This window comes from Talpa occidentalis, unplaced genomic scaffold (assembly GCF_014898055.3).
Source record: "Talpa occidentalis isolate TD23 unplaced genomic scaffold, MPIMG_talOcc4v2.1 talOcc4.18, whole genome shotgun sequence".
In the NCBI taxonomy this organism is placed as follows: Eukaryota; Metazoa; Chordata; class Mammalia; order Eulipotyphla; family Talpidae; genus Talpa; species Talpa occidentalis.
This window is the reverse complement of record NW_023601851.1, coordinates 12,308,962-12,326,184: the sequence shown is the minus strand read 5'-3', so window position 1 is coordinate 12,326,184 and position 17,223 is coordinate 12,308,962. Positions and strand designations below refer to the sequence as shown.

General features: G+C 42.6%; 2 protein-coding genes across 2 annotated transcripts; both read left to right on the top strand.

Annotated features, from left to right (window-relative positions):
* The first annotated feature begins 320 nt into the window (after positions 1 to 320).
* Positions 321 to 16,734, top strand: LOC129146172 (zinc finger protein 568-like). Its single transcript, XM_054697696.1, has 4 exons — positions 321 to 493; positions 3,061 to 3,216; positions 11,106 to 11,271; positions 16,660 to 16,734. The coding sequence occupies exons 1-4, from the start codon at positions 467 to 469 to the stop codon at positions 16,698 to 16,700; spliced, it is 390 nt and encodes a 129-aa protein (XP_054553671.1). The 5' UTR covers positions 321 to 466; the 3' UTR covers positions 16,701 to 16,734.
* LOC119250873 (zinc finger protein 84-like) lies at positions 14,515 to 16,255 on the top strand. The gene is given in 2 exon segments (XM_037518458.2): positions 14,515 to 15,070; positions 15,072 to 16,255. Coding segments are annotated over 2 exon segments (1,536 nt in total). The 5' UTR covers positions 14,515 to 14,671; the 3' UTR covers positions 16,209 to 16,255.
* Positions 16,735 to 17,223: the final 489 nt, after the last annotated feature.

Genomic DNA, 17,223 nt, shown 5'->3' with positions numbered 1-17,223 from the left:
GAATGTTTTTTTTTTTGTTTGTTTTTTGTTTTTTTAATTTTTTAATAGAGGCATGTTTTATTTATTTATTTGTTTGTTTGTTTGCTTTGTTTATACATGCACTGGATACAGTCAGAAGCGCAGGAGGGTGAGAGAATTCACCAGAGCCAGAGTGGGGAGCAGCGGGCGGCAGGAGAGGTCTGCACGCCATGTGAGACCCTCCTCTGGTGGCCGGGGAGCAGCTGGGGATCGAACCGGCACTGCAGAGGCCGCGGGGCAGCTTCACAACCCAGCGCTCAACCGCTGCGCCACCAGGGAGGCCCTGTTTTTTTGTTTTTTAATTAGAATTGTGTTGTTAGCTTTGTTGCCTTGGGAGAATTGCTATCATTGCAGTGCAAACTCATCTTACTCGGTGCCGAAGACCAGCCTTGGCCAATTGAGTGCCAGGGGTTCCTGAAGGATGGGACAGCTTTGGCGCAATTGAGGAATGAGGCAGACACACACAATGCCTTGGGTTAGTATTTCTCCCAGAGGGTCTCAGGAGGCTTTATTTATACACTAAGGCAAGCAGTGGGATTACATCATCACATGCATGGAAGCAAAGCAAAAGCAATCAGTGTATTTTTTTTCTCCCATAGACTTTTGGCTGCTGTGGGCTCTCAAAGAAGGCAAACTTCAAGGTTAATAGATAAAAAACTAAGCCTTACACTAAAATTATTTCAGCTAGACAGTTACCCAAGACAGTTGATAGCAGTTGGTACACTCATCAGCTAAAGCCTAAGCATCAAAAGACTCTTCTTATTTGCATGGCTTTCAGCCGGAGACCAGCTGCTTTCTGGTTATCAGCCAACAGGGTTTTCTACCTAGAAATTTCTTAATACAATTAACTTCATTTAAAAACTTTCCTAAGAAACTTCTAAAAAAAAGCAAAAGAAGGACTTAACTATAATCGTTGTCCTGGGTTGCTTGTCAGGCATGCTCATGTATAACAAACTCTTTCCCATTGTCAGGCAGGCCAAATTTACAATGTTTTTTAAGCAGGTAATTCTCCGTGCCTTGTGCTTATAATATTCTTATACATATACTTTATTGCCCAATGTATTTTCTGAGAGTTTTTTCTCTTTCTATGACCAAGAACATAAAACAAAGGGAGGTTTATAGGTTATAGATTAATCTTCAGCCCCAAGGTGTGAGGCTCTTTGGAAATCTTCGGCCCCACAGTGTGAGGCCCTTTAAAAGTCTTTGGCCCCACGGTGTTAGACCCTTTTCTTAACTGCTTGCCAGCATCTTATCTGGCTGGGGCAGCAAGGCCCCCGCAACTCAGGAAGCTGTTTTGTCTTTTTATTTTGTTCACTTTGTTTTTTGATTTTTGATTTTGTTTTTCCCTCTGCTCAGACTTTGGTACATTGTTCTGTTATACATACTGTTTGTTGTTTTTTCCTTTCATCGATATCATACACGAGTTCCTGTGTATGTGAAGACTTGTATATTTTTTATAGTCTGCTCTTTGAATTTTCTTTTTTTACAATAATTTGATATTTTTTGGCTTTCCAAGGTAAATTATAGCTAGTTATGCCCGATTTCACTGATGTCTTTCTCTTCTCCATTGTGTCGTTCTCCTAACCCATTGTGAAGAAGGGGTAGCTGATCATTTGTTATTCCTCGTCTCATAAACGTGATTTCACCCGTGGCTGTGTCAAGTATATTGAATTGTGTTAAGGAAAAATCCTCCGAATCCTTTTTCACTTACTATAAGTACAAAGGTATTTGCATTGGATCCTACTCAATATATATGTGGGTGTACAAAGGATTTTTTTTACACAGGAATATGAGATTATGGACTGCATGAACAGATTTCCTAAGATTGAGGTTTCCTTATTCCTAACATAATCTTCTCAAAAGTCCTTTATTGCCATGATTTATTTATTTATTTATTTATGCTCTCCATCAGTATCTATTAGTCTCTCCAATTCTAGTTTCCCTCTTTCAGTATTGTTGGTTCTGGTCGAGCCATGTTTTTCCCTGAGATGATGAAAGCTACCAGTGATATTCCAGAGATTTCCACGTTTCAGACTTCAGCTTAGAGTTCCTGTTCTACGATATATATGTCCCATTCGAAGTAGGACTCCAGTATCGACCATCTGCTCATGCAGACAGCATATTAGGAAAATGTTCCCTCAGCCACCATGTTATTAACTGGTTCTCCTTTTTCCTCTCTTTTTCAGATGTAATATGTGTTCTGTGTACTCATGTCTCTATTAAGGGTAACTTTTTCACCTCTATGGATTGGCCCTTCATATTTCTACGTTGTCCTGTAGGGTCTTTGTTTTGTTGGCTCTGAGGTGGAAGAGAGCATGCTTTTAGGTGACCGGAATGCAATGTTGGCATGATTTTGTACATCTCATTTGTTAGGAAGACTATGATCACATAACATTCTTTCCTGCCGAATTCAGCTCACATATCCCACAGTTCATGAAGCTGACAGACTTCAGTTCCAGAATACTTTTACTGTCTCTCTCACCTCACTGCCCGGGACTCTGCCTGGCAGTGCTCTCTGCACTTCAGTTACCATGGTGAGTGCTTTTTATATTGTTACACGATGACACCTGCTGTTGTCTTATACTGTGGAGCATGTCATTTACAAGGAAGAGCAAGTGTTTGGGTCTTCAGTGAAGTGTAACCTGACAGTACAAAGTGTAGGTTTTTCTTCTCTTGTCCCCGTGTCTGCATTCAGCATGTTTTTCACACCACTCCTTTAGCACATTGTTCCAGGTGTGTGTCTATTTTACCTGCCAACCAGGTGCTAAGTTCTTGAGGAGCAAATTTTGTTCATCCTCTTATTCATAGCCTGAGAACACCTCCAGATTTATAAGTTGAGCTATTAAAGAACTTTAAGGAGCGAATGAGTTAGTCCAGATGTAAGGCTATTTCTACTGAGAATTCTGTGCATATCATGATGTAGAGTAAGAAGATGGTACCTCCTATACAAGATTAGAGACCCACAACAGAAGGTGCATTTATACTTGCTGCTGTCTGATCCAGGCTGCTGGCCTTGAAATGAGAAGAAATGTTCTCTTGCAGGGGATGGTGTCATTTGAGGATGTGGCTGTGAACTTCAGCCGGGAGGAGTGGCGGGAGCTGAATGGTGCTCAGAGGACGCTGTACCAGGATGTGATGCTGGAGACCTACAGCCACCTGGTGTCACTAGGTGCGGAAGCTCCGATGCAACACCGGAGTGTAAGTGCTATCTTCTACGCTGATAAGTATGCACTTGCTTATGAAATTGGGTGCTGGTGAGGTTGAACATGGCAGGCAGAGTAGATTGTGGGTGTTCACCCTTTTTATGAAAAGTTAAAATTGGTTCTGTAGATGCAGAATCCTTGTCTCTAAACAATATTCTTTCTTAAGTGACCCCATCCAGTCAGTAGGCTTTCCAGCAAACCATGACATCTACAGAGCTTGATAGTTCAAAAAATACGAGCAAAAGTTGCACAGATGTATCATAAGATGAAAAGAATGAAGACTAAAGGTTAGGCTAAATGCTGCTAGCTGAAACTGACATTTGGAGTTAGTATATTTACCTAATATTTCTGAATTTTAAAAGAAATAAGTCTTACTTGTCAACCTGGTTTGGCATTAGAAATCTTTTAATTTATTCTGTGACTTGATAGGGGTAGAAATCATGAATCAGAAAATCAGTACCATTACTCTATTTAAATAGTGTTGTAGTAGAGACACTTATGTGCCTTTATATTAGAAATCACAGGCAATGTTTAGATATTTATAGAAATTGTTACTTTTATTTCATTTTAGATGTCCACTGTGGATTGCCTGATTAAGTCCAACTAGCCAAATCAGGGGAGGTGTTTAGGGTAATTTCTAATTGCCAACAGTAAAACGTCAACCAAAGAGAGAAATGACTTAGGGAAATCAAATAATTTGGACTCAGTTCATAGTTTACACCACACTGTACATCAGGGAATGGTCCACACTGTGGAGAAACCCTATGAATGTTGAGAGTATAGCAAAGCTTTCTCCCGTAAATCATCCGTCACTTACCATCACAGAATGCATACTGGAGAGCAATCCTGTGAATGACATGACTGTAGTAAAACTTTCTCCTGGAAATCAGGGCTTTATATCCGAGATCATACACTACAATTAACTCTATGAATGTCTAGAGTATAGGAAAACTTTCTCCTGAAATTGGACCTCACTGACCATCAGAGAAATCTCTTTGACTGCCAAGAGTGTAGAACTCTCAGAAATCAGTTCTGAGTGTACATCAGGGAATCCATACAATAGCTACTTTTTATGTCTAGCCTGTAGGGAACCCTCAGTTTAGCCCTCTCTAGATAATTCACAGGAGAGCTGCCTTACACATATCCAGAACGTAGTAAAGCTTTTTACTGCAAATTGGATGTCACTGGGTAGCAGAGACTCAAAGAATAGAAGCCCTGTGACTGTCAGTTTTGTGGGGTAGCTTTCCGCCAGAAGGAGCTCTCACTGGATGGGGAATGACACAGGAGAGACACCCTTTGTGGGTAACATGTGTAGGGAAACTATGGAAGTCAGCCTTCAGCAACCCTAGAAATTTTATAGAGTGGTGTGACACTGTCAGGTGCAGACTGTAAGAAAACCTTGGCAAAACTGTGCCAAGAAACACAGCTTCGTTGGGACCAGGTACTATCCCTTGCCCTCCTCCGCATAAGAGTGGCACCTAGAAGTGGGCTACAATTAAGCCCCTTTGAAATTGTGTTTGGAAGACCCTTCCAGGCCTCAGTTCTGAAAGCCAGTCCGGAAATAGCTCAAGATTGCCGGATCACACAATATGTGAAACACATCCAGGAGGTTCTGGCAGTAATTCATAACTTTGCAACCTCGAGAATCTCTATGCCTCCTGATCAACCATTGCATCCCTTCAAACCTGGAAATCAGGTCTTACTGAAGACCTGGCAGAGTGGGGATGCCCAAAACCAGTTGTCACAAAAATGGACTGGTCCATATGACGTTTTGCTAAGCACACATACTTCTCTGAAACTTGCAGGTATAAAACCCTGGGTACATCATTCCAGAGTTAAAAAAGCGCCAGAAGGAACTGACCCAGAGACGAAGTCCAATTGGTCTTGTGAACCCATTGAAGACTTGAGATATTTATTTAAAAAAAAAAGAAACTTGAATGTTACCGACTTCTTTTCCAGTTATTGTTGCAGGATACCCAAGAACTCGTTTTTTTTTTTTTTTTTTGAAGAAACCCTGAGAAGAAAAAAAACTAACATGCTCTAACCAATCTCTTTCTTTCAAAGTTTAGAAGATGTGAAATAACATGTAGGATCATGCATATGCTGACAGTATTTTTTTTTTACATAGAAAGGTTTTTAATCTTGATTTTGTTATTTCCTATCAACTTTTGTTTTTTTACTTTGAAGTTTTTTTTCCTGCTTGTTTTTTTTTTTTTTTTTTGTTACTTTGGCCTATCAGACAAACTGCAGTTGTATGGGATATCCCACGCGTGATGAATGGTAACTAAAGAGCTCTTTGTGTCTATATGTTGTCTGTCAGTATGTCCTTGTGTCTAACCGTCTTGACCTCCAGTGATCGACAAATTGGTATACATGGTGCCCATAGATGTTGGGGAAAGAAAGGAAAAAAAAAAAAGTTACGGTTTGATTGTCAACATTGTGCTACTGAACTAAGCCGGTGCCTTCATAGAGATTGAATATTGTTGTTTCTGTTAATTTTCTGATATTTATGGCAAAGCTTCCCAGAAATCTAAGTTCAAGTACAAATTTGGTAGCCTGTCATTTGACTGATGCAAGGAAATTTTGTGGAACCTCAGTAGAGCTCCTGAGACACTCCACAAAGTTTCTCCCTTTCCTCCTGGGAAGGCATTAAATGAATTTGTTCTATTTGCCTTTTACCTAATGAAGTAAAACTGGAAGGGAAGCATTGTCACTTGGGAAAATGGTAAAACTTTGGTATGTACAAAACGTTAACAGTAGTTTTCTAAAAAAGTGTATACAAAAAACCTCTCAGTATCTGGTATGTATGTATATTGTCACCTTGTAATATTGTATAATTCAATTGTTTCACACCTACAGAAATTGTTTCCGGAAATATAGGGAGAAAAGGTCTCAACAGATTCCTATTGATGGAACTGTTGAGAGTAAAAAAAACTTTCCTACAAAGGACTGAATAGACCTGGAAATACACCTGACATTTACTAAGGTTTCTTTGACATAATACTGGAAATTTTTTATGCATTCTGTCCTGAATCCACAAAGTTTTTGTTTTGTTTTGTTTTGTTTTGAGTAACCAGAATCTTCAGAAAGGTTGTAATTTTTTTTTTCCAGCAAAGCTAACTTGTCACATTTTCTCTCCCCTTGATACCAACACAGCATACAAATAGTGGTAGTAATTTTTGCTACTTATTTCAGAGTCTGTTTTTGCATAACTTCCATAGGGATTTTGTCTGTTTTAACAAAAAATTGGACGTGAGTTTGATTGTGTGGCTTTGTGTGGAGTTCTTCCGGAAAGTTGAAAAAGAGCTGAACCAAGAAGAGGAAAACCTGTTTGCCTTGTTTGTAGGGTTCCAGAGACCTCCAAAGAAGGTGAGGAAGCTTGCCTCCATTGGCAGGACTGGACAACCCGGCCAACGAAAATGCCCTGGTATCCTCGAGAAGAGGAAAGCCCAGGTGGAGTCTGATGAGACCAACTTTATACCTGAAGCATACATCGACTGGATGCCACCGGTTCGCTCTGATCCTGTGTGGAGTATTCCAACAAAGCCAGCTAAAAATTGCTGTTAGTTATTTCTACCCTGTGATTTTATGCAAAAATAGGAAAAAGGGTTTAAAAGTAGATTTAGTTTGCAAACTTTTGTTTTGCTGTTAAAAGCTTGGTATCAAGGTTGAGAAAATTTGTGTTTTTACATCAGTTGAACCATTTTAAGATTTTTTTTTCTGAAATTTTTACATATCTGCTGTCTTATTTTGGCTAACGCCTCCAGATTTTTTTTTTTTTGGCTTAAACTGATGAACTATTTTTCCTGGAGTGGAGGACTTTTGCTTTCCACAATGGACAAATACCTGGAGAAACTGGTTTTCTTTCACACTGGAACCTGAAAAAAAATGTTCATCTAAGACTGCATCCCAACCTCCATATATTCGATCTTCATCACCATGGAAATGGTGGCAAAAAGTGAAAGGGGGGAATTGTTAGGGGGAAAAGGCTGTCCCAAAGCAAATTCCATACAGGCTTTGTGGACTCCACCCCCACCCCAGGTCAAAGCCAAAGACACTGGGAACTCCAAATCCCATCACCACCAAAGGGAAGGTGGCTGGGACCTGAGGGTGGGGTTAAGCAGCCAGGTGGATACAAAAGGCAGACACGTGGGCTTTGGGGGCCTCTCCATTTTGGGGCTCTCGGCCAGCTCGCAGCGTCCGGCCAGCTCTGAGAGTGACTTTGGGTTTCCAGGTCGTCGGATCGGGTAGGACGCATTAAAGACTTTATTTCCCTATTTTCTCCCTGAGTTGTACATTTTCCTTATTTCTTTTTCTCTTGTAAATAAACCTTTTATTAACCCTTTTGTGTGTGTCTGTAGTAGAGTATTCATAAGTCCCTTTAAAGCACGCGGGTGAGGACCCACAGCCAGGAACCCGTTTAATATCGGGGTTGCTCTATAACAGCTAGGGGAGCAGCGGGCGAGTCAGGAGAGGTCTGCTGCGCTATGCGGGTTGCTTCCTGGCCAGCCGGGGATCAAACTCGCGCTGCCAGAGGCTGTGGACAGCTTCACAAGCTGCGTCTCAATCCCTTGGGCCACCAGGGAGGCCCCCTCTACACAGCATTTTTATTCTGCTGGACAGACAACTTGGATTTCCCTGCCTCATTATCCTCTGCTTGAACTCAGCCCACGAGTACGTCAACACAGATGAGGGATGTTATTTGTATTTAAACTATACCCAAAAAGTTTTGTGTGTTCTTCCCAGATCCTCCTTCTCTGTTGTCTGCATACTTCTCTGGTGTCACCATACTGGAGTAGCATTGCACTAGTCCTCACAGTGTCTGTGGGCCATAAACTCCATCATTTGCACTGTTGTCTTGCACACATGTATTTCACATTGGTTCTGAGCACATCGTTGTCCTTTCTTTGTTAATGTTTTTTTTCTTTAATCAACGTGTCTTTATTTATTTATTTTTAAAGATTTATTTTATTTGTTCAAGAGCTGAGGTACAGGCCAGATGTGCAGGAGGGTAAGAGGATTCACCAGAGACAGAGCAGGGAACAGAAAAGGCGGACTGACAAAAAAACACTGCTGAGGGGAGTGGTGGGCGAGACAGGAGAGGTCTGCTCACCATGTGGGTTGTTCCAAGGCCGGTGGGGATCGAACTGGGGCCACAGATGCTGCAGATGGCTTCACAGTGCGGTGCTCAACTGCTTGTGCCACCAGGGAGGCCCTATCAACATGTCTTTTTAAAGAATTAGGACAAGAAAAACATCTATGGAGTATTTTGTACAGTTACCCACATAGGTACCATTTCCAGCGAGCCTGATTTTTTTTCCTTGGATCCAAGGAGCCATCTGGTGTCCTCTTTTGGCCTGCAGAGTGTCCCCTCGCATTGTGAGCTGCGGTCTGCTGCTGCTGCATTACATCAGCGTTTGTGTCTCTGAAATGTCTTTGCTTCTCCTCTGTTTTCTGTTCATCTAGTTTTTTCCCAATTTGAGGTGAGGGTTGAAGGATGTTTCTGCACTTTCCAGATATCTTCCCCTTCTGAGGAGAGAGAAGTTGTCCATCACTCGTGTGGTTGTAGCATCTGCTGTCATTTCTCTGGCTGCTCACAAGATCGTGTATTATCCTTGGACACTGGCTATTTGTGAAGGGCCTGGACTGGTTTTCTTTGCTCTGACCTCATTACAGATCATTAAGTTTTAGGTTTGTACTTTTTTCCTTTTTTCTGGGTCAGACTCTGCCCTTGGTGCTTTTAAATGTGTTGCTTGCTGTTTGGTCCTCTCATCGGTTATGCATGGGAGTTCCTGTGCATGTAAATACTTGGCTATATTATTTCTGCAGTCAGCTCACTGCATTTTCCTTCAGTGTGCTTTTCATTAGTTTTCCGTGGATGAATTATAACTAGTTATGACCATTTTTACTTATGTTTTCTTTTTTTTCTGTTGAGTATCTTCGTTGTTCCTTGTCTCACTGTGAGTGTTAATGTCACCTGTGGCTGTGTCAAGGACATATAATTCTATTAAGGAAAAATCCTCTGAATCATTTCTTTTAGTCATTGCAAATGGAAGGTATTTGTATGGGGGCCTACTCACTATATATATGGATGTTCATAGGATTTTGTACTCCAGAATGTGACATGATGGAATATATTAACAGATGTGTTAAGATTTTTGTTTCCCGAGCCCTGGAGGCATAGGCAGTTGAGCCCCACACTGTGAAGCTTTCCGCAGCCTCTACAGTGTGGGTTCAATCCCGGCCCACCGGCGAGGGTCCCACATGGTGAAGCAGACCTCTCCTGTCTTGCCTGCTGCTCCCCTCAGCAGTGTATTTTATCAGTCTGCCTGTTCTGTTCCCTGCACTCTCTCTGATGAATCCTCTCACCCTCCCATGCATCTGGCCTGTACCCCGGTTCTTGTATAAAAATAAATAAATCTTAAAAAAAAAACAAAGGTTTTTGTTTCCCTATACCTAGTGTCATTTTTTCCAAAAGTCTTTCATTGCTATGAGTTATTTTTTCTTCCTCCAATAGAAATGCTAGTTTCTACCAGTTGTTTTTGAATACCTATTATTCAAAAACGACCATGTTCTTCCCTATGATGATGAAAACTACCAATTATATTCCAGAGATTTGCACATTTCTTTCTTTCATTTTTTTTTGGTAAAGATTTATTTTATTTTTGCACACAAGAGCTGGGGGGTGAGGCCAGAAGTGCAGCGGGTGAGAGGATTCACCAGAGACAGAGTGGGGAACAGAACAGGCGGATCCACTGAAATCCAGTGTTGAGGGGAGCAGCGGGGAGACAGGAGAGGTCTGCTGTGCCATGTGGGTAGCTCCCTGGCTGGAGATGGAACTCGTGCTGCAGTGGCTGCAGACAGCTTCATAGTGCTGAGAATAAACCCACTGCACCACCAGGAAAGCCCTGATTCCAAAATTTCTATCTTCAGCTTAGAACTCTTGATGTATAAGACACATGTCCAGTTGAGTGTGCAACACCAATATCTGTTGGCTGGTCGTGCGACAGCATTCTAGGAAAACATTCCTTGTACCTCAGCCACCAAGTTATTAGCACATTATCCTCCCCTTCCCTGCTCTGTTTTAGAAATGATGCCCTGTCCTGTGAACATCTCTTACCTCTGTTTATCTGTCCCTCATTGTTGCACATTCTGGTTTAGGGTCTAGGTTTTGTTTACTCTGAGGTGGCGATACCAGCTTTGAGGTCACAGGAATAAAATACTGGCACACATTTGTACATACTTTTCATTTGTTATGAAGAGGGTGATCACATCACAGTCTTTCCAGCTGAATTCAGCTCAGATGTCCCAAGTTCATGAAGCTGGCAGACTTCAGTTCCAGAATACTTTTATTGTCTCTCTCATCTCACTGCCCGGGACTCTGCCTGGCAGCGTGCTCTCTGCAGGTCAGTTACCATGGCGAGTGCTTTCTGTTTTCTCACACAATGACATCTGCTGTTGTCTCACACTGATGAGTGTATTTTACAGGAAGAGCTAAGTGTTTGGGTCTTCAGTGAAGTGTAACCCGACACTACAAAGTGTTGGTTTCTCTTCTCTTGCACTGTGTCAGCATTTAGCAGGCTTTTCACACCGCTACGTAGCACGTTGTTCCACGTATGTGTCTATTCTACCTGCCAACCAGGTGATAAGCTTTTCAAGGAGCAGATTTTGTTCATCCTTTGATTCTTAGCATCAAAGACACTTCCCAATTTATAAAGTAAGTTATAAAAAACTTCTAGGAGCAAATGAGTTAGTCCAGAAGTAAAGCTATTTCTACTGAGAATTCTGTGCATATCGCAATGTAGAGTAAGAAGATGGTGCATCCTATACAAGGTCAAAGACTCACAAAAGAAGGTGCGTTTACACTTGCTCTGTCTGACCCAGGCTGCTGGCCCTGAAATGAGAAGAAATGTCCCCTCGGAGGGGATGGTGTCATTTGAGGATGTGGCTGTGAACTTCACCTGGGAGGAGTGGCGGGACCTGAGTGAAGCTCAGAGGACCTTGTACCGGGATGTGATGCTGGAGACCTGCAGCCACCTGGTGTCACTAGGTGAGGAAGCCCCCATGTAACGTTCGAGCGCATGGGCTGTCTTCTATGCTGAGAGTGTGCACTTCCCTATGAAAGTGGGTACTGGTGTGGTTGAATGTGGCAAACAGACTAGATTGTGAGTGTTCGCCCTGTTTATCAGAAGTACCAGTTGGCCTTTGTTGCTCTTAACACTGCTTTTGTTATTTTTCAAAATTGACTTTTTTTTTTAAGATTTTTGAATTTATTCATTTTTAAAAGATTCATTTATTTATGCATACAAGAACTAGGGTACAGGCCAGAGGTGTGTGTGTGGGGGGAGAGGATTCACCAGAGAGAGTGGGGAACAGAACCGGCAGATTGACTGAAATACACTGCTGATGGGAGCAGTGGGTGAGTCAAGAGAAGTCTGCTGCACCATGTGGGTCAGCTCACTGGCCGAGGATCAAACTAGTGCTGCAGTGGTAGCGGACAGCTTCATAGGCTATGTCTTAATCCCTTGCACCACCGGGAGCCCCCAAAACTGAAGTTTAACTTGATGAAAGACCAACAGTGTTTCTCATCACAGGACATTGTGTTACCGGTCCTGAGGAGAGCATCAGGTTGGAGCAGGGAGTACAGACGTGGACTGTGGAGGAACCCCCAAACCAGGACGTCTCAGGTCAGTCCTTGCTGGCAGGAGGCTAGGATTGTGGCCAGTGATATTGGCCACACTGAGCTACTTTTCCAATGTCCAAACCGTGGGCAGTCTGTCCACATTTATCAAAGTGATTCTTTCTTCAGTTCCCAAATATTGCTGACTCCTAGATTTCCTCCTACACTTTCAGTGGTTGTCAATATCTTTTTTTTTTTTAAAGAGGCACGTATATTATTTATTTATTTATTTGTTTGTTTGTTTGTTTATACATGCACTGGGTACAGTCAGAAGCGCGGGAGGGTGAGGGAATTCACCAGAGCCAGAGCAGGGAGCAGAGCAGGCAGAAGGACCAAAGTACACTGCTGAGGGGAGCAGTGGGCGGCAGGAGAGGTCTGCGCGCCATGTGGGACCCTCCTCAGGTGGCCGGGGAGCAGCTGGGGAACGAACCGGCGCCGCAGAGGCCGTGGGGAGCTTCACAACCCAGCACTCAACCGCTGTGCCACTGGGGAGGCCCGGTTGTCAATATCTTAAACCAGTATGTAGTCCCCAGTGCTGCGGGAAATTATTCTATATTAGTCACATTTTCTGTGTGTCTCTCTTGTTCCCACAGGCTGTTTTCTTTCACTTATTTGTTCAGGCATTCCTTTATTCTCTTATCTTGTTCATTGGAAGTTTCAGCTAGTGGTCAATTTTCATTGAGTATGGATAATGACAGTAACCACAGAAGTGGCCTTTACTTTGTTAAGGTTACATTCTGATAGACAGGATAATGTAACAAATACATGTATTAAATAGATAGAGCCACAGATAATGTTTGACCATGATGAGAGAGAAAAAGTGGAGAATGTTATTTTAGAGTGTGTGCTCTGAAGGCATTATTATGGAGATGAAGTCTTTGTAGCGCTCAGGTGAGATGCATTCTTTGCACGGACATGCCATGTATGTAGTTCTCTGTGCGGTCTGGGCTAGAGGTTGTGTGTGGCTACTGGAGATGTCATTTACCAGGTGACTGACTCAAAACTCATAGAGAGGGCTTAACTGGAGAGTTATTGAGAACATGAGGAGTGTGACTGTGAGCCTTGTGACCGCCCACATTAGACATTGTGAGGCTGAGGAGGACCCAGAAATTGTTCAGCGTGGGAAGGGATGTTCTGTGACATGGGAGGGGAAACCTGAGGTGGTGGTTTCTAAAGCCATGGCACCAAGAGTTCAGGTTGAGGGCTCATTCCTTGGGGAGGAGTTTGAACTGTGTAATCACACCTTCTTGTGGGAATCATTTGGAAGAAAGTAAAGGAATCAATGACAGTGTGATGTAGCTAAGAGTAACATAGTAGATAGAAACTTGAGCTGCTATGAATGCAGTAGAAACACAGGTACCACGTGGTGCAGTGAGAATACCAAGAGTGCTGATCCCAGAAGGGTGTGGAAAAAGCCTTTTACAATGATGGCCACAGACTGATTGTAGAACTCTTTTCCTTTCCATCAGCAGGGAAAAGTAGGACACAATGATGAGGCGGAGTTTGCTGCATGATTTAGGATTCTGAACCTATGTGATATGATATTTAAATAAGAACTGACAGGTCTCTGCCGTGGAGGGAAGCACATGTCTCTGAGAACCTCTGCAGGTGACTGTGGCCAGGGCCGGAGGAGAAAGAAAATCTAAGGAAATGTCCATGCAGAATCCTTCTGTCTTGGCAGGGCTCTGTTCACATTCAGTCAATAGGAAAACTATGACATCTGCAGAGCTTGATTATTCAAAAACTACCAGCAGAAGTAGCTCACGGTCATCCTGCAAAAGAAAGGATGTAGGCTCTATGTTAGAGTAAATGCTTCTGGTGGAAATCAACATCTACAGTTAAATGAATTTTTTAACCAAATATGTATGATTTTATAAAAGCACAAATAAGTTTTACAGCTTCCTTTTCAACCTGAATTGACATTAGAAAAATCTGTTAATTGGGGCCTCCCTGGAGGCCTAGCGGTTAAGTCTCTCTGCTGTCACTGCTATCACCTGAGTTTGATCTATGGCCAGGGAGCTCACCCTATATGGCACAGCAGACCTGTCTCGCCTGCTGCTCTCCTTAGCAGTATATTTCACTCACTCCGCCTCTTCTGCTCCCCACTCTGTCTTTGGTTATCCTCTCAATTTCCCACCCCCAGCCTCCCATGTACCTCTGTTGTACACCCTGTCTCTTTTATGCCAAAATAAAAGTAAATCTGTTTTTGTTTTGTTTTGTTTTTCTGTAATTGGTTATGGGTAAAAAGCATGAATCAGAAAAATGCAATACCTGTGAAATTCTGTTTTAGTGTAAAATCTTTTGTGCCTTATAGTAGCAGTAACTTGAAATGTTTAGAGTTATTTATAAAAATGATCATTTTTATCTCTTTTTAGATGTTCATACTGTGGATTACCTGACTAAGACCAACCCTCCAAATCAGGGAAGACATTTGTGGCAAGTTTTTACTGCCAGGAGCAAAATATCAACCAATGAGAGAACTGACTTAGGGGAAAAAAGTAACTTGGACTCACTTCATCGTTTGAACCAGAATATAAAAAAGGGAAACATTTCAGCAATGATGCCTGAGAACTTTACTATATATAGGGCCATGTTAACCCCTGATGGGCCTCATGAAGAGCATGCTGGAAGGAAAGAGGCAGTCTTTCATAGAATTAGGGACTCCCTCGGGTATCCTGAGCAGAAGACTCACACAGGAAAGAAGGCCTGTGAATGTCAAAAGTGTAGGGCCATTTTGTCCAGAAAATCATCCTTCACTTACCATCACCGAATGCATGCTAGAGAGAAACCCTACAAATATCAAGAGTGTAGAAAAATGTTTTTGTGGAAATCTGTCATCTTTGAACATCAGGGAAATCACACTGGAGGGAAATCTTATAAATGTCAAGAGTGTGGGAGAACTTTTAACAGTAAGTCCACCCTCATTGTGCATAAGAGAAGTCACACCACTGGAGAGAAGTCCTATGAATGTCAAGTGTGTAGGAAAGTGTTTTCCCAGAAGTCAGTTCTTGTTCTACACGAGAGGGCTCACACTGGAGAGAAGCCCACTGAGTGTCAAGACTGTGGGAAAACTTTTCCCAATCAGACCACCCTCAGTGTACATCGGAGAAGTCACACTGGAGAGAAACCCTATGACTGTAAAGAGTGTGGGAAGGCTTTCCGCTGCAAGGAAAGCCCTCTATCAACATGAATTAACTAACAGAGGAGTGAAGCTCTATGCATGTCAACAATGCAGGAAAACATTCTACTGGAAATCATCCCTCAATAAACATCAGAGAAGTCACACTGGAGAGAAACCCTATGAATGTCAACTGTGTGGGAAAGCCTTTTCTGATAAAGTACACCTCAATAGGCATCACACAATACACACTGGAGAGAAACCCTATGAATGTCAAGAGTGTGGAAAGGCTTTCCGGAACAGGTCAGGCCTCCATGCTCATCAAATAACTCACAGAGCAATAAAGCCCTATAAATGTCAAGAGTGTGGGAAAACTTTTTCCAGAAAGTTCTCCGTCACTGTACATAAGAGAAGTCATACTGGAGAGAAACCCTATGAATGTCAAGAGTGTGGAAAGGCTTTCTGGAACATATCAGGCCTCGATACTCATCAAATAACTCACAGAGCAATAAAGCCCTATAAATGTCAAGAGTGTGGGAAAATTTTTTCCAGAAAGTTCTCCTTCACTGTACATAAGAGAAGTCATACTGGAGAGAAACCCTATGAATGTCAAGAGTGTGGAAAGGCTTTCTGGAACATGTCAGGCCTCGATACTCATCAAATAACTCACAGAGCAATAAAGCCCTATAAATGTCAAGAGTGTGGGAAAACTTTTTCCAGAAAGTTCACCCTCACTGTACATAAGAGAAGTCACACTGGAGAGAAACCTTATGAATGTCAAGAGTGTGGGAAAACTCTTTGCACTAAGGCTACCCTCACTGTCCATCAGAGAACTCACACTGGGGAGAGACCCTATGAATGTCAAGAATGTAGGAAAGGGTTTGCCCAGAAATCAGGTCTTGTTGTACATCTGAGGACTCATACTGGAGAGAAACCTTATGAATGTCAAGAGTGTGGGAAAACTTTTTCCAGTAATTCAGATATCACTAAACATAAGAGGACTCACACTGGAGTGAAACCTTATGAATGTCAAGAGTGTGGGAAAGCATTTTCCAGTAAGTCCACCTTAATCGTACATCAGAGAAGACACACTGGAGAGAAGCCCTATGAATGCCAAGAGTGTGGGAAAACATTTCCTGATAAATCACAGCTCAATAGGCACGTCAATATCCACACTGGAGAGAAATGAATGTGAAGAGTGTGAGAAGGTTTTCTACGACAGGTCAGGCCTCTGTCGTCAGCAAAAGATCCACAGAGGAGTGAAGCCCTATGCATGTCAACAGTGTGGGAAAACATTCTACCGGAAATCAGCCCTCAATCAACATCACGGATTTCACAGTGGAGAGAAACCTTATCAATGTCAAGAGTGTGGGAAAGCTTTTTCAAATAAGCCTGCCCTCATGTTACATCATACAATTCACACTGGAGAGAAACCCTATGAATGTGAGGAGTGTAGGAAAGGTTTCTCCCAAAAGTCAGATCTTGTTGTACATCAGAGGACTCACACTGGAGTGAAACCTTATGAATGTCTGGAGTGTGGGAAAACTTTTTGCAGTAATTACTCCCTCTCTAGGCATCAGAAACGTCATACTGCAAAGAAATCCTATGAATGTTAACTATAGAAAAACTTTCTCTTCCAGGGCCTCCCTGGTGGTGCAGGCGGTTGAGCGCCACACTGTGAAGCTGTCCGCAGCCTCTGCAGCGTGGGTTTGATCCTGGCTAGCTGGCGAGAAACCCACACGGTGCACCAGACCTCTCCTGTCTCGCCCACTGCTCCCCTCAGCAGTGTATTTCGGTCAGTCTGCCTGTTCCTGTCTCTGGTGAATTCTCTCACCACTCCCCCCCGCCACTCACCCCCGTGCATCTGGCCTGTACCCTGGCTCTTGTATAAATAAATCTTTAAAAAACAAAAACTTCCTCTTCCAAATCAGCCATCAGGAGAAGTCATTCTGTAGAGAAACCTTTTGATGTCCATAGTGTGGGAGAACTTTCGCCAGTAAATCAGCCCTCAGTAACCATCACAGAATGTACACTTGAGAAACTGTATGACTGACAAGATTCTGTAAAACTCCTGGAAATCAGGCGTTGATATGCATTCTAGATGTTACACTGCACACAAACTCTATAGGAAACCTTTCTCCTAGAAATCAGGTCTCACTTGACAGCAGAGAATTCTCACATGAGAATAACCCCATGAAAGCTGA

Excerpts from the sequence above, each read along its gene's own strand:
- LOC129146172 (XM_054697696.1), top strand. The coding sequence starts at position 467 with ATGAGGCAGACACACACAATGCCTTGG. Across the intron at positions 3,217-11,105 it reads CTCCGATGCAACACCGGAGT|GCTGCTGGCCCTGAAATGAG; the intron begins GTAAGTGCTATC and ends TGTCTGACCCAG. Across the intron at positions 11,272-16,659 it reads CAGCCACCTGGTGTCACTAG|GGCCTCCCTGGTGGTGCAGG; the intron begins GTGAGGAAGCCC and ends TTTCTCTTCCAG.